Raw genomic sequence first — 24,209 nt, forward strand, 5'->3', positions numbered from 1 at the left:
CCATCCCTAACAGGGACCAAAACAGTTTTTGCATATGTGAACAACACATATAAAATGCTAGAGGAATTCAGCAGGTCAGGCAGCACCTACGGAGGAGATCAAATCTATAGATGCTGGCTGACTTGCTGAATTGCACATAGAACATAGAACATTACGGTGCAGTACAGGCCCCCGACCCATGATGTCCTGCTGACCTTTTAACCTGCTCTAAGATCTAACTCCTCCCTCTTACAAAGCACTCCAGTTTTCTATCATTCATGCCCCTAACTAAAAGTTTCTTACATGACCCTAGCGTACAGTATCTGTCCCCACCACCATCCCTCGGAGGGCGTTCCATGCACCCACCACTCTTTGTGTAAAGAACCTAGCTCTGACATCCCCCCCCCATAACTTCCTCCAATCACCTTAAAAGTATGTCTCCTTGTATTAGCTATTTCTGCCCAGGGAATAAGTCTCTGACTGTCCACTCAATCTATGTCTCTTATCATCTCATTGACCTTTATCAAGTCAACTCTCTTCCTCCTTCACTCCAAGAGAAAAGCCTTAGCTTGCTCAACCTATGCACATAAGACTTGCCCTCTAGTTCAAGGCGCATCCTGGAAAATCTTCATCCTCCCTAAAGTTTCTACATTCTTCCTATAATGTGGCAACCAGAACTGAAAAAAGTGCTGTATTCCAAGTGTCGTCTACCCAGTGTTTTATTGAGCTACAACATTTTCTCACAACTCTTGAATGTGTGTGTGTGAGAGAGAGAGAGAGAGAGAGAGAGAGAGAGAGAGAGAGAGAGAGAGAGAGAGAGAGAGAGAGAGAGAGAGAAGAGGAGGGGGAGGGGGAGAGGGAGAGGGACAAGGAAGGGGAAGGGGCAGGGGAGAGGGGGAGGGGAGAGCAGGGCAGGGGAGGGGGAGGGGGAGAGGGAGGGAGAGGCATAATGGTTGGCATAGATACGTTGGGCTGAAGGGCATATTTCTGTGTTTGTATTACACTGATGCTATGACTCTGTTTAACTCTGTCTATTACCAAGCAAATAATTCTATAGTCAAGATTTCTTTTAACCTGATGATGTAGCAAAATAACTGATCTCTCAGCAAATTATTTTCTTGCTAAGAGGATCCTTCGGAAATCGTTCTGATCCTGAAAGATGTGTAAAACAGGAATTATTCAGAGGCCTGCACGCTGATGCATGAGACCCTTGGATCTCATTATTCTCTTTCTGCATGAAGGCAGAGCTTACACACACAAAATCCTTTTTCTTCAGCCATGGGGAAGATTAATTTGGCAGAGGAATACTTTTGAACTTATCTTACCTTAAATGCAAGCTCTCTGATTGTAGACATTTCAACCTTGGAAAAAGATGCCAACTGTCTACTCTATCTATGTCTCTCAAAATCTTATAAACCTCTATCATATCTCCCCTCAGTCTCCGCCACTCCAGAGAAAACAATCCAAGTTTATCCAATCGCTCCTTATTGCATGCGCCCTCTAATTCAGGGAGCAACCTGGTAAATGTCTTTTGCACCATCTCCAAAGCCTCGACATTCTTCCTGTAGCGTGGCAGCCAGACCAAATGCAAAACTCCAGATGTGACCTAAACAGGTTCTTATAAAGCTGCAACATAGCTTTCTTGAACTCATTGTCTTGACAAATAAAGGCAGATATGCCAAAGGGTTTTGGCCCGAAACGTCAGCTGAACTTTTTTCCATCGATGCTGCCTGGCCTGCTGAGTTCCTCCGGCATTTTGTGTGGGTTGCTAATATGCTGCACTCCTTCTTTACGGCTTGTAACATATGCAAACACTTTTAGGGAGCTATGGACTTTAACTTAAAAGATACCCCAGCACATCAACACTGTTAAGGATCTTGCCATTGACAGTGTATATTTGCTCTCCCAAAGTACAACACAACACATTTGGCTAGGTTTAGAGATCTATTGTTGGAATTGCAATTGGAAGTGGTTTATTATTGTTAACTGTAGTGAGATACAGTGAATAGCTTGTCTTTCATACAGTTCATACATACTGTAATGATCAGATCATTACACAGTGCATTGAGGTCGAACAAGTTAAAATAAGCAATAGCAATGCAGGTGCCCGGCAAATAATCTCTTCCTCAATGTCAACAAGACAAAGGAGATGGATATGGACTTCAGGAGAACTTGCACTGCTCACACCTGTTATGTTTTATAAGTTCAAAACGTTACAATAACTCAAAGGGAGACACGGGTGTCTGAAATGTGAGTCTAACTTTGTGTTTACTTTAAATAAGGCCTGCACGTATCACGTGACAGAATGACGGCATATGCAATTCATGTATTAATACATATAAATTGTAATGAATTATTTAAATGAACAAGAATTCTTAATCAAACTATAGTCAAATATGACTTATGTATTAAATACACAACACTCCTCAATGCTTGCTATAAACTCCAACTCAGTAGAGAATGCATCTCAATTATATACAGATATCCACAGCATACTAAGTGTTAAATTACCCTGTTCAGGCCTAAAGATTTATTTGCTGTGGGGGATTTTTTACTCTGTTGGATAATGTCTTTCCTGACAAGAGGGATCGCTCTGCTTGGCAAGTGAGACTTGTGGTTGTGAAGCATTCTTGGGTTCTGGACCTCGTCCGTGGTGGATGTGTGAGTTAATCCTGAGACTGGAAGAAGTGGTTCTGACAGCTTTGGGCAGCTTTCTTCTCCTCCCTTTTACTTCTTCTAGTTTGTGCATCTTAATCTTGGAAAGGTACATTTAGCTCAATGGAGTTTTCTCTTCGTTCTCCCTAAATCTCCCTTTACGATCTCATCTCTCCTCTTGGTTTCCTCAACCACAACATCATCTGACAAATCCTCTGTTGACTTTCTTTTTGACCTTCCATTCATTCAGCTGGGCTTTGGTCTTGGCATCACTTTTACAAGCAGCTTTTTGTCTCTCACTTGAAGTTCATACAATAACCTTAATGCAAGCAAAGTAGATCCTAGTTCTTTACACAGACAAAAGCAGAATGCTTGCAACTTCGTTGAAGCTTCCTAAATTCCCTTCCTGCTTAAACCCAATAACTTTCACGATCCCTCAGAGCAGCACTGTACTTCCTTGGTCCAATATGCTTTCCAACCAGAGGCACAGAGTTTGGCACCAACACCTGTTTGCCCTCTGCTGGCCATGGTTTATGGTATACAGCAGTGAGACAGACAGTTGTGGCATCATTCACTATGTTTCTTAACTCACTTTCAGTTGGCTTTGTTACAGGGGATTCAGCATGCAAATTGTGGATAGGCCTCAATCAAATTGTAGTTGCCCTCAGCCAACCATGGCCCCACAATGTTGGTCTTCCTGTTTTTTAACACATCGAAGCCCAATGTGGCTTGCTGGTTGTTCACATGACCCATCAACACATGGGTTGTAAGGAGTGGCTGAATAGGAGGATATCATTAAGCTGAAAAGGGGGCATAAAAATTCACAAGAATGTTAGCAAGACTAGGGGACTTGAGTTACAAGGAGTGGCTGAATGGTCTAGGGCTTTCTTCTTTCATTAGAGCCGACGAGCTGAGGGATGATCTGACAGACTTTTATGAAATCATGAGGGGCGTAGATGAGGTGGGTGGTCATCATCTTTTCCATGGATGGATGAGTCTAAAACTGGACAGCATAACTTTAATGTAAAAGGGTAAAGTTTTGAAAGGTATCCAAAGGGCAACGTTTTTCACGCAGAGGATAGTGGGTATATGGAACTTACATGTTTGATGGGCTCATGCCGTAGTTGTTTCATTCAGATTTAAGATCTTTGGTTTTAGATTGACTTAATTACTTCTCATTTTTATGTAAAATTCTCCCACTTAGCACACTTTTCTCTAGGCTTTTTTGCTACCAGATCATCAAGGAGTGCATAAAGTCATAGAGCACTGAAACAGGCCCTTTGGCCCATCTAGTCTGTAATAAACTATTATTCTGCCTGGTCCCATCAGCCTGCACCTGGAGCATAGCCCTCACTACCCTCCCATCCATGTACTTATTCAAATTTCTCTTAAATGAACCTGCATTCATCACTTCTGCTGGCAGTCCGTTCCACCCTCTCTCCACCCTCTGAGTGAAGAAGATCTTCCTCATGTTCCCCTTAAACATTTCACCTTTCACCCTTAACCCATGACCTCTAGCTCCAGTCTCATCCAAGGAACACAAATTCAAAATGCCTAGCACCACAACACTCTCATCCAGCAATTAGCCTGCTACGTTCCTGGTTGGTGCTCTCTATTTCCTTATCATTGTCAATCCTGGCAAGTCTTCATGTTACTGTTACTGTTCATGTTACGGGAAGGAGGGAAGATATATAAAGGAGATACTGAGTGAGGTAGTTCTCTTTTGGAAGAGGACAGCGAGGCTTGAGAGAGGACAGTGCGGCGGCGGCCATTTTCAAATTGTCCAATTGCTTCTCAGATCGGAGTTCTGAGAGGCGGGACTGCGCAGGCGCGTGAAGGAGGCCCGGGAAGGAGGGAAGATATATAAAGGAGATACTGAGTGAGGTAGTTCTCTTTTGGAAGAGGACAGCGAGGCTTGAGAGGAAGTGCGGCGGCGGCCATTTTCAAATTGTCCAATTGCTTCTCAGATCGGAGTTCTGAGAGGCAGGACTGCGCAGGCGCGTGAAGGAGGCCCGGGAAGGAGGGAAGATATATAAAGAACGCCACCTTAAGAAGCGGGCAGCTTCATTTGCGGGCAGCGGAGTGAGCTGGGCGCAGAGTGTAGGGCTTGGGCTCAGAGGGCTTAGGCGGAAGAGGGCACAGTAGGCTTATCTTTTAGTTCTTGTATTTTCAGTTATTTGGGAGGTATGAGTGTGAGGGCAGCTTGTTGTTCTCGGTGTCGGATGTGGGAGATCCTGGAGTCTCCGAGCCTCCCGGACGTCCACATCTGCGCCAGGTGCGCCAAACTGCAGCTCCTGAGGGACCGTTAGGGAACTGGAGCTGCAGCTCGATGACCTTCGCCTGGTCAGGGAGAATGAGGAGGTGATAGAGAGGAGTTACAGGCAGGTGGTCACTCCGGGACCACGGGAGGCAGATAGGTGGGTTACAGTCAGGAAGGGGAAGAGGCAGGTACTAGAGAGTACCCCAGTGGCTGTACCCCTTGACAATAAGTACTCATGTTTGAGTACTGTTGGGGGGGACAGCCTACCTGGTGGGAGTGACAGTGGCCAAGCCTCCGGCACAGAGGACGCCCCTGTAGCTCAGAAGGGTAGGGTGAGAAGAAAGAGGTCCATAGTAATAGGGGACTCAATAGTCAGGGGCTCAGACAGGCGTTTCTGTGGAGGTGACTGGGAGTCCCGGATGGTAATTTGCCTCCCTGGTGCCAGGGTTTGGGACATTTCTGATCGCGTCCAAGATATCCTGAAGTGGGAGGGTGAGGAGCCACAGGTCGTGGTACATGTAGGTACCAATGACATAGGAAGGAAAGGGGAAGAGGTCCTGAAACGAGAGTATAGTGAGTTAGGAAGGCAGTTAAGAAGAAGGACTGCAAAGGTAGTAATCTCGGGATTACTGCCTGTGCCACGCGACAGTGAGAGTAGGAATAGAATTAGGTGGAGAATGAATGCGTGGCTGTGGGATTGGAGCAGGGGGCAGGGATTCAAGTTTCTGGATCATTGGGACCTCTTCTGGGGCAGGAGTGACCTGTTCAAGAAGGACGGGTTACACTTGAATCGTGGGGGGACCAATATCCTAGCGGGGAGGTTTGCTAGGGCTACAGGGCGGACTTTAAACTAGTAAGATGGGGGGGCGGGAGACTATTTGAGGAGACTATGGGAGAGGAGGTTAGTTCACCAGTGGAGCAAGTAAATAGACAGTGTGTGAGGGAGGAAAGGCAGGTGATGGAGAAGGGATGCGCTCAGCCCGAAGATGTAGGGGAGAAGAAAGAAAAGGATAATAAATTTGAATGCATTGTTAGGGATGGAAAGAGAGGAGGAGATGGAGAGTATCTTAAATGTATCTATTTTAATGCTAGGAGCATTGTAAGAAAGGTGGATGAGCTTAAAGCGTGGATTGATACCTGGAATTATGATGTTGTACCTATTAGTGAAACATGGTTGCAGGAAGGGTGTGTTTGGCAACTAAATATTCCTGGATTTAGTTGCTTCAGGTGTGATAGAGTAGGAGGGGCCAGAGGAGGAGGTGTTGCATTGCTTGTCCGAGAAAATCTTATGGCGGTGCTTTGGAAGGATAGATTAGAGAGCTCCTCTAGGGAGGCCATTTGGGTGGAATTGAAGAATGGGAAAGGTGCAGTAACACTAATAGGAGTGTATTATAGGCCACCTAAAGGGGCACGTGAGTTGGAAGTGCAAATGTGTAAGGAGATAGCAGATATTTGTAGTAAACACAAGGTGGTGATTGTGGGAGATTTTAATTTTCCACACGTAGACTGGGAAGCTCATTCTGTAAAAGGGCTGGATGGTTTAGAGTTTGTGAAATGTGTGCAGGATAGTTTTTTGCAACAATACATAGAAGTACCGACTAGAGATGGGGCAGTGTTGGATCTCCTGTTAGGGAATGTGATAGGTCAGCTGACAGATGTATGTGTTGGGGAGCACTTCGGGTCCAGTGATCACAATAGCATTAGCTTCAATATAATTATGGAGAAGGACAGGACTGGACCTAGAGTTGAGATTTTTGATTGGAGAAAGGCTAACTTTGAGGGGATGCGAAGGGATTTAGAGAGAGTGGATTGGGTCAAGTTGTTTTATGGGAAGGATGTAATAGAGAAATGGAGGTCATTTAAGGGTGAAATTATGACGGTACAGAATCTTTATGTTCCTGTTAGGGTGAAAGGAAAGGTTAAAGGTTTGAGAGCACCATGGTTTTCAAGGGATATTAGAAATTTGGTTCAGAAAAAGAGGGATGTCTACAATAGATATAGGCAGCATGGAGTAAAGGAATTGCTCGAGGAATATAAAGAATATAAAAGGAATCTTAAGAAAGAGATTAGAAAAGCTAAAAGAAGATACGAGGTTGGTTTGGCAAATAAGGTGAAAGTAAATCCAAAGGGTTTCTACAGTTATATTAAAAGCAAGAGGATAGTGAGGGATAAAATTGGCCCCTTAGAGAATCAGAATGGTCAGCTATGTGTGGAACCGAAGGAGATGGGAGAGATTTTGAATGATTTCTTCTCTTCGGTATTCACTAAGGAGAAGGATATTGAATTGTCTAAGGTGTGGGAAACAAGTAAGGAAGTTATGGAACCTATGACAATTAAAGAGGTGGAGGTACTGGCGCTTTTAAGAAATTTAAAAGTGGATAAATCTCCGGGTCCTGACAGGATATTCCCCAGGACCTTGAGGGAAGTTTGTGTAGAAATAGCAGGAGCTCTGACGGAGATCTTTAATATGTCATTAGAAACGGGGATTGTGCCGGAGGATTGGCGTATTGCTCATGTGGTTCCATTGTTTAAAAAGGGTTCTAGAAGGAAGCCTAGCAATTATAGACCTGTCAGTTTGACATCAGTGGTGGGTAAATTAATGGAAAGTATTCTTAGAGATAGTATTTATAATTATCTGGATAGACGGGATCTGATTAGAAGTAGCCAGCATGGATTTGTGCGTGGAAGGTCATGTTTGACAAACCTTATTGAATTTTTTGAAGAAGTTACGAGGAATGTTGACGAGGGTAAGGCAGTGGATGTAGTCTATATGGACTTCAGCAAAGCCTTTGACAAAGTTCCACATGGAAGGTTGGTTAAGAAGGTTCAGTCGTTAGGTATTAATGCTGGAGTAATAAAATGGATTCAACAGTGGCTAGATGGGAGATGCCAGAGAGTAGTGGTGGATAATTGTTTTTCGGGATGGAGGCCGGTGACTAGCGGGGTGCCTCAGGGATCTGTTTTGGGCCCAATGTTGTTTGTAATATACATAAATGATCTGGATGATGGGGTGGTAAATTGGATTAGTAAGTATGCCGATGATACTAAGGTAGGAGGTGTTGTGGATAATGAGGTGGATTTTCAAAGCTTGCAGGGAGATTTATGCCGGTTAGAAGAATGGGCTGAACATTGGCAGATGGAGTTTAATGCTGAGAAGTGTGAGGTTCTACATTTTGGCAGGAATAATCCAAATAGAACATACAGAGTAAATGGTAGGGCATTGAGGAATGCAGAGGAACAGAGAGATCTAGGAATAACTGTGCATAGTTCCCTGAAAGTGGAGTCTCATGTAGATAGTGTAGTGAGGAGGGCTTTTGGAACGCTGGCCTTTATAAATCAAAGCATTGAGTACAGAAGTTGGGATGTAATGCTAAAGTTGTACAAGGCATTGGTAAGGCCAAATTTGGAATATTGTGTGCAGTTCTGGTCACCGAATTATAGGAAAGATATCAATAAATTAGAGAGAGTGCAGAGACGATTTACTAGGATGTTACCTGGGTTTCAGCAATTAAGTTACAGTGAAAGGTTGAACAAGTTAGGTCTCTATTCATTGGAGCGTAGAAGGTTGAGGGGGGACTTGATCGAGGTATTTAAAATTTTGAGAGGGATAGATAGAGTTGACGTGAACAGGCTGTCTCCATTGAGAGTAGGGGAGATTCAAACTAGAGGACATGATTTGAGAGTTAGGGGGCAGAAGTTTAAGGGAAACATGAGGGGGTATTTCTTTACTCAAAGAGTGATAGCTGTGTGGAATGAGCTTCCTGTAGAAGTAGTAGAGGCCAGTTCAGTTGTGTCATTTAAGGTAAAATTGGATAGGTATATGGACAGGAAAGGAGTGGAGGGTTATGGGCTGAGTGCGGGTAGGTGGGACTAGGTGAGATTAAGGGTTCGGCACGGACTAGGAGGGCCAAGATGGCCTGTTTCCATGCTGTGATTGTTATATGGTTATAAATGGTTATATACTTCCTCCTCCAAGTCATTAATGTGACCAATAAACAAGTGAGGGTCAGGAATAGATCCCTAGGCTGCCCACATATCGAACCCTTTGTTTTCTAGGTGACGGCCAGGCTCAAATCCATTCTAACACACTTCTTCAAACTGATGTACCATTTGGCACCCTGTCAAATGTGTTGTGGAAATCTAAATACTCCACCTACAGGCTCCCCTCTGTCAAATCTTCCCATTAAATCCCCAAAAGTTCAAGCATATTTGTCAAACCAGTTTCAAAGTTCAGGGTAAGTTTATTAACAAAGAACATGTATGTCACCATATACAACCCTGAGATTCACTTTATTGCGGCATACTCAGTAAATCCAAGAAACAGAACAGTATCATAGAAAGACCGTGTCCAACAGGGCGGACAAACAACCAATGTGCACAGGACAACAAACTGTGCAAATACAAAAGAGAAAAAGTAATAATAGATAAATAAACAATAACTATCGAGAACATGTGATGTAGAATCCTTGAAAGTGAGTCCATAGGTCGTAGGAAAACTTCAGTGATGGGCTAAGTGAAGTTATCCACTCTGGTGTAAGAACCTGATGGTTGAGGGATAATAACCGTCCCTGAACATAGTAGTGTGAGTCCTGAGGCTCCTGTACCTTCTTCCTGATGACAGCAGTGAGAAGCGAGCATAGCCTGGGAGGTGGGGTCCTTGATTGCATTCCTGTGACCGTGCTCCATGTAGATGTGCTCAATGCTGGGGAGGGATTTACTCGTGATGGACTGGGTCATATCCACTACTTTGTAGGATTTTATGTTCAAGGGCATTGTGTTTCTATAGCAGGCTATGATGCAACCAGTCAATATACTCTCCACCACACATCTATAGAAGTTTGTCACAGTTTTAGATATCATGCTGAATCTTTGTAAACTTCTGAGGAAGCAGAGACCATGCTTTCTTCATAGTTGTACATTACTGGGCCCAGGATAGATCGTCTGAAATGATAACACTGAGGAAGTCAAAGTTGCCGACCCTCTCCACCTCTAATCCCCTGCTTAGGACTGGCTCATGGACCTCTGGTTTCCTCCTTCTGAGATCAATAATCATCTCCCTGGTCTTGCTGACATTGAGTGAGAGGCTGTTGTGGCATCAGCCAGATTTTCAATCGCCATGCTCTACACTGAGTCATCACCACCTTCGATCTGGCCAACAGCAGTGGTGCTGTCAGCAAACTTAAATATCGCATTGGAGCTGTGCTTAGCCTCACAATCATTAGTATAAAGCTAAGCATATTTGCCTTTCCTAAAACTATGTTGACTAGGTTTAATCAAAATGAATTCTAAATGCTTAGTTGTTTCATCTTTGTTTATTGACTCGCATGTTGCCAAACAGGAGCAGCTCACAAAATGCTGGAGGAATTTAGAGGGTCCGGTAGCATCCCTGGAGGGAAATGTGGAACTAGTGTTTTGGGTTGAGGACTGGAAAGAGAGGAAAGATAGCTGGTGTAAAGGGATGGAGCAAGAGCTGGCAGGTGATAGGCGACATGGGGAAGGGGAGCGTGGAAATAACAACAGAGGCTGGGGTGTGGTGATAGCTGGAAGAGAATGGGAAAGGGCCAAAGATCCTGGAATCTGATCGGAAAGGATGGGGAAGCATGAAACCAAATAAAGGAGGTGGGGATGAACAGATGGGATCAGTGGGAGAGGGAAACCAGAGGGACAGATGCGTCCATTTTGTGTTTCTATAGACATTATACTAACCATCATATAGATTGCTGCCTTCTGGACAAAGAGCCACTTTGGTTGTTTTTGTGCCCTCCCAGAACTTAGCGAGTTTTGAGAAAGTTCAACCAATGGCCCGCGATCTCCACTCAACCAGACTCTTTAAATCCCTTGGGTTCAGGACATCAAATCCCGCAATTAGTTTGCCTCTTTCCCATGTGTTTTTTTTTATAAACTTGATCCCTTCTGATTGGGATTATTACAGGTCTCCTCCCTGTTCTCTGGAATCTGCCCATGTGCAGTTGGACTGATGTTCACATTTGTCCTACCTGCCTTTGTTCGGTCCTTCAAGTCCAGATGTTGGAACTTCTCTGAATCGGAGAGCATATTGAGGTCCCTAGAGGAAAACATTATGTCTTATTATCATATAAACTGATTAGATCACTTTAAATAAACATTTTACTGATTAATTATAAATAATTTCATGATCAGTGCTGAATGGAAGAACAAGATGTCACGGTCAAGCAATAGAGTTAAAACAGAAATAGATGAGCAACACACACAAAACGCTGGAGGAATTCAGCAGGCCAGGCAGCATCAATGGAAAAGAGCGAACGGCCGACATTTCAGGCTGGGACCCTTCATCAGAAGTAGATTAAATGCTTAAAATGAAATCTTTCTTACTTGGATGTTTGAACCACAAATAAAATGCCCTAGAATATAATTCTAATTAATTGAAAAGCTATTCAGCAGCAGATCAAGATAAGAATGTATATTCCCTCATCAGGTTTAACAACAGATCAGAATCAGACTTAATTTCACTGGCATTTGTCATAAAGTTTGTTGATTTGCTGAGACAGTACAATGCATAATATTAAAAACTGTAAATTACAATAAGAAATATATATATATGCAACCTATAAATAAATTAAATTCAGTAAGTAGTGCAAAAAGAGAGATAAAAAAATAGTGAGTCTGTATTCATGGGTTCATTCATTATCCATTCAGAAACCTGACGGTGGAGGGGAAGAAGCTGTTCCTAAAATGTTAAGTGTGTGTCTTCAAGCTCCTGTACTTCCTCCTTGATGGGAGCAATGAGAAGAGGGCATGTCCCGGGTGATGGGGTTCCTTAATGCCGCCTTTTCGAGGCATCGCCTTTTGAAGGTATCCTGGATGCTGGGGAGGCCAGTGCCCATGATAGAGCTGGCTGAGTTTTCAACTTGCTGAAGCTTTTTCCAGTCCCGTATGGTGGTGCCCTCTTATCAGACTGCTATCTGTGAGAATGCTATCCATGGTATAGCTGTAGAAGTTTGCGAGAGTCTTTGGTGACATACCAAGTCTCCTCAAACTCCTAATGAAATATCGCCACGATCCATTCTGTCTTTATAATTGCATCGATATGTTGGACTCAGGGTAGATCTTCAGCGATGTGGAACTTGAAACTGTTCACCTTTCCAGTGATGATCCCTCAATGAGGACTGGTGTGTGTCCCCTTAGCTTCCCATCCCAGAAGTCCACAATTGATTACTTTGTGTTAATGACGCTCAGTGCAAGGCTATTGTTGTTCATGCAGATGATCTATCTCCCTCCTGTACGTCTTCTCATCATCACCTGAAATTCTGCCAACAGTAGTTAGTTATTGGCAAATTTATAGATGGCGTTTGAGCTGTGCCATTGTGGGTGTAGAGAGAGTCGGGCAGTGGGTTAAGCACACATCCTTGAAGTGTGACAGTGTTGATGGTCAGCGAAGAGGAGATGTTATTTCTGATCTCCCAGTGAGGAAGTGTGGTGAACTATGTGCCTGTCTGGACACGCCCCCTGCTGAATGCTCCTGTGGCTCCTCCCACAGGCCCCTGTATAAAGGCAATCTGAGGCCTGACGCTCGGCCTCAGTCTCCAGGACATGGTATGATGGACACTCACTCCTGGTTCCTTCTTCCAGTCAATAAAAGCCGATATCTCGCCTTACGTCTCAGTGTGAGTTATTGATGGTGCATCAGGAAGTCAAGGATCCATTTGCACAGCCCCAGTGTTTGGAGCTTGTTGGTTAGAACTGAGAGTATGACTATGTGAACGCTGAGTTGTAATCAATAACAGCAGCCTGACATAGGTATTGCTATTGATCCAAGGCCAAGTGGGGTATCAGTGAATTTTTATCCACTTTAAAACCTGTTGTGGTGATAGGCAAATTGCAGTCCATTCAGCTCGTTATTTAGACAGGAGTTGATTCTGGCCGTGACCAACATCTCAAAGCACTTTGTCACAGTAGATGTGAGTGCCACTGGGTGATAGTCATTGAGGTAGCTCACATTGTTCTTCTTGGGCACAGGTATGATTGCTACCCTCTGTAAAGCAGGTGGGAACCTCTGACAGCAGTGGTGAGAGATTGAAGATGTTCTTGAAGACTGTCATCAGTTGCTTGGCATGGGTTTTTAGAGCCCAGCCAGGTGCACCATCCAGGCCTGATTCAGGTTCACCCACTTGAAAGATGTCCTTACTTTTACCTTGAGACAGAGATCACAGGGTCACCAGATGCTATAAGGATTTGCCAGGTGTAGATTTCTTCTCCTTTTCACAGTGTGTATAAAAGGTGTTGAGCTCATCTGGGAATGAAGCATCACACCCATTCACGGTGTTAGGTTTTGCTTTGTAGGAAATAATGGCCTGTAAACCCTGCCAGAGCTGACGTATCTAATTCCATCTCCAACCAATCAGAATTGCTTTTAGCTCTTAAACTAGCCTTCCACAGGTTATACCTGGACTTTTTTTTATAGTACTGGATCACCAGTCTTAAATGCTACAGATCTATCCCTCAGCAGACTACGAATTTTCTGATTCATCTCTGGCTTTTGGTTTGGGTACGTCTGGTATGTTCTCAAAGGCACACACTCATCCATCCAGATCTTGACATGGTCAAAGCCATGCGTGGTGTGTTCAGTGAGATTCAAAAATGAGTCCCTGAATATTGTCCAGTCCACCGATTCAAAGCAGTCCTGTAAGTGCTGCTCCATCTCCCTTGGCCATAACTTCTTGGTGCTCACCACTGGTATGCTGTCTTTAGTCTCTGCTTTTACTTCAGGAGTAGAAGTACAGCCAATTGATTGGACTTTCTAAGTTGTGACTGTGGGATGGCATGGTGAGTGTTCTCGATGGTGGTATTACAGTGGTCAGCCTCTGGGTCCACAGGTGATGTTTTGGTGACTCAAAGACTTCTTTATGCTGGCCTGGTTGAAATATCCTGTGATGATGGAGAAAGTGTCTGGGTGCACTGTTTTGTGACCACTCTTCACGGTGCTCAACTCCTCCAGTGCCTGCCTGACACCGGCCTGAGGGGAATTTACATGGATGACGGCAGAAAACTCCTTCAACAGATAAAATGAACAACATTTGTCTTCTTGATGTTCCAGGGTCGGTGAGCAGGACTGAGACAGAATCGCCAAGTTGGTGCCCCACAATGATTTCATCATAAAGCATACTCCCCCTCCTCTATGTTTAAAAAGACTCAGCTGCCCTGTCTGTGTGGAGAATGGTGAAGCCATCGGGCTGCGGTGCTGCAATGAAAATGGTGGAAGTGAGCCACATTTCCGTGAAGCCAAGTACACAGCAGTTCCTCATGTCCCTCTGGCACAGCAATCTTGCTCTGAGGTGTTTAATTTTATTTTCCAGAAACTGTACATTCACCAGAGGACAGTTGGGAGTGAGGGTCTAGGGGCTCTGTGTTTCAATCGCGCCTGCAAACCAGCGCGCCATCCTTGCTTCTCTTTTCTGTAAAGGAGAACTACATTCGCAGCCTGAGTCTGCAATCTGGGATCTGCTGACATTGCTAGATTTAAGCATCTATAGATTTTTTAAATGTCTTAAGATGAGATGTTTACTAAAGTACCCATGACTGTGACTGTGGATTTCAGCTTTGTAGCCCTAAATGGGAATATTTGATGATTTCCATCGGAGCTGGACTCAAATTGTCGTCACTTATCGGCACCACCTTTACAATCAGGAGAGGGCAACATGTATTTTCTCAAAGGGGTTGGTGGAATGGTATGTGGAGGGATGTTTAGCACTAAAATGGATGGAGAGAGCCAATTGTCAGGGGTAAAAGAGAGAGGAAGGAGGAAAAAGAATTCAAATGAGGGGGCTGCAGGAGAATGAAGGCTGGAGAACCTAATGTAGTGGTAGGGACATTACTGGAGAGGATTCTAAGACACAGGATCTGTCTGCATTTGGAAAGGCCAGGACTGTTTAGAAATAGTCTGCATGACTTTGTGAATGGGAAATTTTGTGCCATGAGGTTAATTGTGCTTTTTGAGATGTGACAAAAAGGATTAAGGAAGGCAGAGAGATATACATGATCTACATGGATTTTAATAAGTTTTTAGATATGGTCCTGTGTGGTTGGCTGATCAGAAAGGTTAGTACATTTGTGCCCCGGATGAACTGATCATTTGGCTTGGTGGAAGGATACAGAGTGTGGTAGTGAGATTTTTTTTATCCATATTCAAAGACTGTGACCAGTAGTGAGTTGTGACGATTGATACAAGTTCCCCTGTTGTTAATAATCTGAGGTCCTTTGGCAAAATCCTCAAAAGACAATCTTGTTATAAGTACACCTTGCTTGGTTAGATTGACAAATATAAGACCTTAGGACATCCCAATCCTTTTAGATTATCCAACTGTTTGAGCGAGAGTCCACAAGACTTTTTGATAACCTGTGCGATGAGAAGTATGGAAGATTGACCATTCTGTAATCTGCTCCGTACAAAACAAAAACCAAAATGGAGCAGGAAGAAAATCAAAGTTGAAAATGTCAAAGACACCATAAAGATAACTCTCCTCAGCTAAACTACAACCCCTAACCAACAAGCACCCTTTGGATTGTGTGCCTAATTTGTTGGACCACAATTAGCACCAGAAAACACTTCAGAAAGTGAAGTCAAAGTGACTGAGAGACCCACAAGCTGATTAATTGGAAGTACAAAATGTTCTTCAATTGAAGGTAAAACGAAGAGTTCCACAGGAATCTGAATGTCAAGTGTTCCTCAACCAGGATTTTTTCTTGTCTTGAATTTCATGGGAAATTATCTGATCTAACCTCATTGTCACCCCTGCTAACAAGAAATCCAAAAGGCCAAATGACAACTGAAAATTACCATGGCCTTATAGCAGATGGGATCAGAGCTGAAATTCTAAAATATAGTCAGGAGGGACTTCATTCACAAATTAAACTCCTCCTGTTCTACATCCAGGACTTCAGAGACGATCGGGACTGTCTTAAAAAAGACAAATTTGATTGCAGTAATTCCTGAGGGATCTCTCTGCTGTGTGTTCAAAGATCCTCTTTAGCTTCCACATCCTTGTGGATGAAGATCTGCTCCCTGGATCACTGAGTGAGCTTGATCCATGTCAAGACATATTGTACTTTCACTGTGCCAGCCCCAAAAGAAATAACAAACATGGAGTTTTCTTCTCAAATATGCCTGCCTCAGAAACTCATCACCATCTCATGTTCACCGCATGATGGCAAGCTGCATGTTTAATGTGTGATCAGACAAACAGGTCAGAGAGAAGGGTTGTCCATTTTTGATAAGGGAGGACGTAACAACAGTGCTGAGAGAGGATGTGCTTGAGGGAACATTTAACCAGACAATTTCTGTAGGACCCAGAAATCAGAAGGAATAGTCACCTTGGTAGGGCTATTTTATTGACTGCTCCGCCAACCCTGCTACAGTCAACAGGAACTGGAGGAGCAGCTTTGTTAAGAAGCTGCATGTCATTTTGAGAATAGTAGGTTGTGTTTGTTGGAGATTTAAAATTTCCTGGTATCAGACCAGTCACCCTGAATGCAAAGGGCCAAGCCAACAGGTACATTTAAAGTGGAGCTTGATAGGTTTTTTGATTATAAGGTTGTCAAAGGTTAGGGGAAGAAAGCAGTGTACATGGACATCAGCAAGGCCTCTGACAAGGTTCCCATGGTAAACTGGTCCAAAAGGACAGACTATAGCCCATGGGATCCCAGGAAAGTGGTTCCAAGATTGACTCGGTAATAGAGTGATGGTGGGGTGCTTACATCTGAGTCATTGAGCCAATAGTTAGAAACAAGCAGTCTGCCTGCACTTACCCGACATTAATTCAATGTCTTGTTCTGTTCACACTCTCATCATCTGCACCCATGTTTTACCACCCACTCACACACCCAGGGTAAATTCACTGTGGCCCTTTCACCCCATCTGATAAGGACAGACCGCACCCAATGTCGGGGTCAAACATGTACCTCTGGTGATGTGAGGCAATGGTTTTTTGTGCCTCAGTACTGTGCTACTGCAATAATGTGATTGGTGTGACACCAGTAGTATGGTGGAAGTTCGAGGTGTAAGGAGTCATGAAGTGTGTGAAGTTACCATTACTAGGGAGAAAGTTCTTGGGAAACTGAAAGATCTGAAGGTAGGAGTCACCTGGACTAGATGGTGTACACTCCAGGGTTCTGAAAGAGGTAGCTGAAGAAATTGTGGAGTGATGATCCTTCAAGAATCACTAGATTCTGGAATGGTTCCGGAGGACTGGAAAATTGCAAATGTCACTCCACTCTTCAAGAAGGAAGAGAGGCAGAAGAAATGAAACTATAAACCAGTTAGTTTGACCTCAGTGGTTTGGAAGTTGTTGGAGTCGATCGTTAAGGATGAGATCTCAGGAGGCACGTGATGAAATAGGCCACTGTCAGCATGGTTTCTTCAAGGGAAAATCTTGTCTGACAATTCTGTTGGAATTCTTTGAAGAAATAACAAGCAGGATAGATAAAGGAGAATTGGTTGTTGTTGTGTACCTGGATTTTCAGAAGGCCTTTGACAAGGTCCCACACGTGAAGCTGCTTAACCAGCTATGAGCCCATGGTATTACAGGAAAGATTCTAGCATCGATAAAACAGTGGCTGGTTGGCAACAGGCAAAGAGTGGGAATAAAGGGAGCCTTTTCTGACTGGCTGCCGGAGACTAGTGGTTTTCATCAGGGATCTGTGTTGGGACTGATTATTTTACATTATATGTCAATGATTTGGATGATGGAAATGATTGTTTTATTGCAGAGTTTGCAGACAATATGAAGATAGGTGCAGGGGCAGGTAGTTTTGAGGAAGCAGGAAGGCTACAGAAGGACATAGAGAGATTAGGGGAATGGGCAAAGAAATGGCAGATGGAATACAGCGTCAGGAAGTGTATGGTCATGCACTTTGGTTGAAGAAATGAAAGGGTAGATTGTTTTCTAAATGGAGAGAAAGTACAAAAAAACTGAGGCACAAAGGGAGTTAGGAATCCTTGTGCAGGATTGCCTAAAGGTTAAGACCATAAGACATAGGAGCAGAATTAGGTTATTTGGCCCATTGATTCTGCTCTGCCACTTAATCAGGTTGAGTCTGTGGTGAGGAAGGCAAATGCAATGTTAGCATTCATTTCAGGTGGACTAGAATATAAAATCAAGAATGTAATGTTGAGACTTTATAAAGCACTGGTAAAGCCTCACTTGGAGTATTGTGAGCAGTTTTGGTCTCCTTATCTTAGAAAAGATGTGTTGAAACTGGTGAGGGTTCAAAGGAGATTACAAAAATGATTCCAGGATTGAATGGCTTGTCATATAAAGAGCATTTGATGGCTGTGGACCTGTATTCGTTAGAATTCATAAGGATGAGGTGTGACCTAATTGAAACCTATCAAATGGTGAAAGGCCTTGATAGAATGGATGTGGAGAGAATGTTTCCTTTGATGGGAGAGACTAAGACCAGAGGACACAGCCTCAGGTTAGATGGGTGTCCTTTTAAAACAGAGATGAGGAGGAACTTCGTTAGCCAGAGAATAGTGAATCTGTGGAATTCTTTACCACAGGTTGTTGTGGAGGCCAAGTGTTTATGTATATTTAAGGCAGAGGTTGTTAGGTTTTAGATTGGTCAGGTTATGAAGGGATGCAGGAAGAAGGCAGGAGATTGTGGCTAAGAGGAAAATGGATCAGCCATGATGAAATGGTGGAGCAGACTCGATGGACCAAATGGCCTAATTCTGCTCCTACATTTTATGGTCTTATGAAAGCTGTGAGAAATGGCACGCCAGATGAATTGGCAGCTTGTATATCAATAATTTGGATTTGGATGTAGAGGGTGTCAGTAAGTTTGCAGATATTGCCAAAAATTGGTGGTGTTGAAGACAGGAGAATAGTGAAAGGCAAAAGAACAATAATGACCAGTTGGCAACATAGCAGGTGGAATTTAATCCCGATTTGTGGAAGGTGATTCTCTTTGGGAGGACTAATAAAGGTAGGACATAATCCCAGAATAGTAGGTCCTAGAAGGTATTGAGGAACAGATTCCAAGGGTCCCCAAAGGTGGAAGCTCAGGTAAATAAGATGGAGAGGAAACCATATGGGATATCTGACATCATTGGTCAGGTCATGGCACACAAGCATTGACAGCTCTTTGGGATAAATTCATAAAACATTGTTTAGGCAGAGCAGGAGTATTGTAAATAGTTCTGGTGGGCACACCAAGGAAAGGACAGATTGGCACTGGATAGGATGTGGAAGAGCTTCACCTGGATGCTACGCTTCAGCTTTGCAAGGTAATCACAGGCCACACTTTAAAAATGAACAGTAAGAAGCACATGGGTGATGTGAGGAAGAATTGTTTTCACCTGGAGGTGGTTTCAAGCTGAACACCTTTTGAAAAACTGGTGAACATGGCAACGCTTTTAATAAGCATCTAAATGAGGATATGAAACACCAAAGCTTAGTAAACGATGGATCAGGTACTTGTATGGGGGATTAAGTACAGACTGGTACTTGATAGACAACCTGTATTTGGAGTCAGAGGGCACATGTCTGTTCTGTATGACCTTATGTCCGAGGACAACTGTATCTTTCAGATTCTGCAGGCATCCACCCTATCACCCCATTGTTTGTTCAATCCACCTTAACTTTCTCTACATCTTTTATCTTTAACTTTTCATCTCAAGAACAATCATCGACTTGAAATCACAAAGAAGAGAAAATCTGCAGATGCTGGAAATCCGAGCAACACACACAAGATGCTGGAGGAGCTCAGCAGCCCAGGCAGCGTTGATGGAAAAGAGTACGGTCCATGTTTTGGGCTGAGACACTTCAGCAGGACTGGAGAAAAAAAAGATGAGGAGTCAGAGTTAGAAGGTGGGCGGAAGGGAGGAAGAAACACACGGTGAGAGGTGAAACTGGGAGGGGGAAGAGGGAAGTAATGGGAAGCGGATTGGTGAAAGCTGGAGAAGGGGGGATCTAATAGGAGAGGGCAAAAACCCATGGAAGGAAGAAAAGGGGGAGGAGCACCAGAGGGAGACACTAGGCTGGCAAGGAGATAAGGTGAGAGAGAGAAAAGGGGATGGGAATTGAGTGGGGGGGGGGCAGTCCCAGAAGTCAGAGAAATCAATGTTCATGCCTTCAGGTTGGAGGCTACCCAGATGAACTATAAGATGTTGCTCCTCCAACCTGAGTGTGGTCTCATTGCACCAGTAGAGGATGCCATGGATGGACATGTTGGGATGGGAACAGGAATGGGAAGTGGAATTAAAATGGTTGGTCACTGGGAGATCAAGCTCATTCTTCACCTCCCTCAGGTGTTCCTTTCCCCTTTACTTTCTTCCTTGGCCTTCTGTCCTCTCGCATTAGATCCCCCCTTCTCCAGCCCTGTATCTCTTTCACCAGTCTGCTTCCCGTTGCTTGCCTCTTCCCTCCTCCCAGTTTCACCTATCACTCTGCGGTTCTTCCTCCACTCGCCCCGCCTTCTAAGTCTGACTCCTCATCTTTTTCCCTCCAGTCCTGCCAAAGGGTCTTGGCCCAAAACGTCAACCATACTCTCTTCCACAGATGCCGCCTGTCCTGCTGAGTTCCCCCACCATTTTGTGTGTGCTGCTTCAACTTGAAATATCAACTCCATTTTGCTCTCTATAGACGATGCTTGTCCCGCTGAATATTTCCAGCATTTGCAACACTTGGCTTTATATCCATCCAAGAGGCCTTCTTTGGCATACATTTCTTTCAGTTTGAGCCAGAATAACAGGAAAAAAAACTCAATTACAGTCATTTACTTTGACATCTTGCTTGAATTGCTCAATTACTAACTTGTTTTATCAAGGATTTTGTTTAATTGGGAGGCTTTTAAAAACCAACAAAAAGCAACTAAAAAGCCATAAAGAGAGAAAACATGAAATATGAAGGTAAACTAGCCAATAATATAAAAGAGATACCAGAAGTTTTTTTTCAGATATATAAAGAGGAGAGTGTTGGAAAATAAGTATTCTGCATCTTTCCTCGCTGTGGAAGACCCTAGCAGTTTGCCAGATTTTCATGAGTGTCAGGGGGCAGAAGTGAGTGTAGTTGCTAGTACTAAGGTGAAGGTGCTTGGGAAGCTGAAAGGTCTGAAGGTAGGTAAGTCACCTGGGCCAGATGGTGTACCCTCCCCCAGGGTTCAGAAAGAGGTAGCTGATGAGATTGTGGAGCCATTATTAAAGATATTTCAAGTGTCAGTAGATTCTGGAATGGTCCTGGAGGACTGGACAATTGCAAATATCATTCCACTCTTAAAGAAGGGAAGGAGGCAGAAGAGAGGAGAGTAAATTATAGGCCAATTAGCTTGACTTCAGTGGTTGGGAAGATGTTGGAGTCCATTATTAAGGATGAGGTTTTGGTGTACTTGGAAGAATATAATGAAATGGGCCAAAGTCAACATGGTTTCAGAAGGGGTTATCATGCCTGACAAATCTGTTGAAATTTTTTGAGGAAATAACAGGCAGGATAGAAAAAGGAGAGTCAGTGGATGATGTTCACGGAATCTCAGAAAGCTTTTGAAAATACATGAGGCTGCTTAACTAGGTAAGACCCAATGGTATCACAGGAAAAATACTAGCATGGATAGAAGATTGGTTGACTTGGCAGGAGGCAAAGAGTGGGAAAAAAGGGAACCTTTTCTGGTTGGCTGCCGGTGACTAGCAGTGTGCCGCAAGGAATTGAGGCATAGATTATTTTCTAAAACAGGAAGAACATTCAAAAATCAGAGGTGCAAGGGGACTTGGTGGCCCTTGTGCAGGTTTCCCTAAAGGTCAATGTGCAGGCTGTGTGATAAGGAAGCCATATGCAATGTTAACATTCATTTCAAAAGGAGCATTACATGAGAGCAAGGATGTAACGCTGAGACTTCATAAGGCATTGGTCAGACTGCACTCCCAGTTTTTTGAGCAGATTGGGGGCGCTTATCTAAGAAAAGGCACTGGAGAGGATCCGGAGGAGATTCACGAGAATGATTCTGGGAATGAAAGGGTTAATGCATCAGGAGCTTTTGATGGCTCTGAGTCCGTGCTCGCTGGAGTTTAGAAGAATGAGGGGGAATCTCATTGAAACTTATTGAATATTGGAAGGCCTAGGTAGAGTGGATGTGGCGAGGATGTTTCCTATAGTTGGGGTGGGGGGGGGGGGGGTGGTTGAAGCTAGGACCAGAGGGCAGTGTCTCAGAATAGAAGGATGTCCATTTAGAACAGAGATGATGAGGAATTTCTTTAGCCAGAGGATGGTAAATCTGTGGAATTCATTGCCACAGGCAGCTGTGGAGGCAAAGTCCTTGGGTATATTTAAAGCAAAAGTTGATAGGTTCTTGATTAGTCAGGGTGTGAAACATTCTGAAGAGAAGGGAGGAGAATGGGGTTGAGAGGAATAACAAATCACAGCAGATGTGATGGGCTGACTGCTCAGATTCTGCTCCTCTGCATTATGGTCTAATATAAAATTCTTTATGAGGATTTTGGCCTGAGATAAAATAAATACTGGAGTTTGAGGACTACGTGGACTGTGATTGATAGCATTGTAGTTTGTTCCTGTTGAAGGAACAGCTGAGCTGAAACGCAATTGGATGTGATATTCTTCGGTATTCATCGAGCACACACATTTGGGTGCTTCACCTTAACATGATGCAAAATAAAAGTCATGGAGTTTGAATGGTAACAGAAAGGTGGGGGAAAAACTCACAGTCTTACACATATTTCAGCTTCCCGAACTGGGACACCAATGACGCATTGCACTTCCTCATAGGTTTTACCAGTCAAAGGAATTCCATTCCACTCAAGAACTTGCATTCCTACCAAACAAAGCACACAGAATTAGACTGTCAAAGAGCCCTTAAGTAGCCCTAGCTAGCTGTCGATATCATTCAATTACTTTACTCTAAAAGAATTACTTTAGCTTCATTTAGCTGTCATTCACTAAATGTGCAACCCAGTCTCTGATGTTAACCATTTTAACAAATGGTCCAGATAAATGTGCTGCTGCTGCATTTCTGTTTATTGAGACCAATATGCTTAGTTGAAATGGAAATGAAGGCTGCTGAAATCTTTGAACTATTGCATTATATAAATAGCAAAAGCAACATTTTGAGAATTGTCAGTCTTTAATATTTTAAACACTTAAATGTTTTAAAAGCTATTTCACAGCAAACAGGGAAAGTCTTTTTGAAACACATCAAACATGCATTTTAATAGCAATTACTATTTTAATAGTAATTTTACTCATGAAATCAAGCATATCTCTAGATGGGTAAACACAAGAAAACAAGGAAACAGTAAAGTGAAAAAAAACGGATGTTCCAACTTACACTTAGGGTAATGTTAGCGAGTCAATATAAGGGGTCGGTAATTATGGCCAAAAACTTTGAGTGCTGCACAAAATAAATGGCAAAATAAAAAGGACAATAAGCATGCATTTCCAAAGTAAACTATCATTTCTGCATTGGTATCTTTCCTTTCTTTATTTTCCAATTACAAGAACCTACCAGCATTGCATGTGAGACAGTTTAATATCTCAAACCTTGAAAATAAGACCATTGATAAATACCCTGAAAGTTGAGGACAGTGGGATGTGTGCTGAAGTTTCCCTGTTATCAACTGCAAGCACACTTCTCTTTCCCTTTTGCAATCGTTGCATCCACACAACCTTCTCAACTAGTTTCACAACACTGGTATTTCTAGTTCTCCTTGTCGGAGGCATTTTCCTTCATTACAGAATGCAGGCTGGACTAGGAAGGCAGTGTTTCTCTTCCTTTCTAATTCCCCAGAATAAGATGATTAGGTGTCTTCTTGAAACATGTACTACAATATCTCAGAGGGCAGTTAAGAATACTCTGCCATGAGGTGGGTCTGGAATTACAGGTCAATCACAGATCACAGAAAGCAGATTTTGTTTAGGAAAAAGGGCAACAGATTACCCCGTGGATTTGAACTAATGACTGCCGGTTGAGATTTTTGGATTATGAACACAAGTCAGGGGGGCAAATGGAATAATATCTGTCCACTTGTCTGGATCAGTCAAGTTCCAATGACAGTCAAGAATCTCAGCACCATCCAAGAATAAACAGCCTAATTGGCAAATAATTCACCAGCCTAAGCATTCACTTCTGCCAAAGCTAGCACATTATGGCACAAACAAGAGAAAATCTGCAGATGTTGGAAATCCAAAGCAGCATACTAGAGGAACTCAGCAGGCCAGGCAGCATCTATGAAAAAGAGTAAACAGTCAATGTTTCAGACCAAGACCCTTCATCGGGAATGGTAGATTACATTCCATTTACAATATTCCTGAGGTGACTTGCTGAGTTTCTCCAATAG

General features: G+C 43.3%; 1 protein-coding gene across 1 annotated transcript in view; it reads right to left on the bottom strand.

The window, feature by feature from the left end:
- pcloa (piccolo presynaptic cytomatrix protein a) overlaps positions 1-24,209 on the bottom strand; it is a 389,623-nt gene that overhangs the window by 160,945 nt on the left and 204,469 nt on the right. Inside the window, exons 13-14 of the mRNA XM_059988484.1 lie at positions 22,579-22,687; positions 10,891-10,958 (exon numbers count right to left, since the gene is read on the bottom strand). Coding sequence (XP_059844467.1) covers positions 10,891-10,958; positions 22,579-22,687 — 177 coding nt within the window. The remainder of the gene's footprint in view (positions 1-10,890; positions 10,959-22,578; positions 22,688-24,209) is intronic.

Source organism: Hypanus sabinus, chromosome 13 (assembly GCF_030144855.1).
Source record: "Hypanus sabinus isolate sHypSab1 chromosome 13, sHypSab1.hap1, whole genome shotgun sequence".
Taxonomy (NCBI): Eukaryota; Metazoa; Chordata; class Chondrichthyes; order Myliobatiformes; family Dasyatidae; genus Hypanus; species Hypanus sabinus.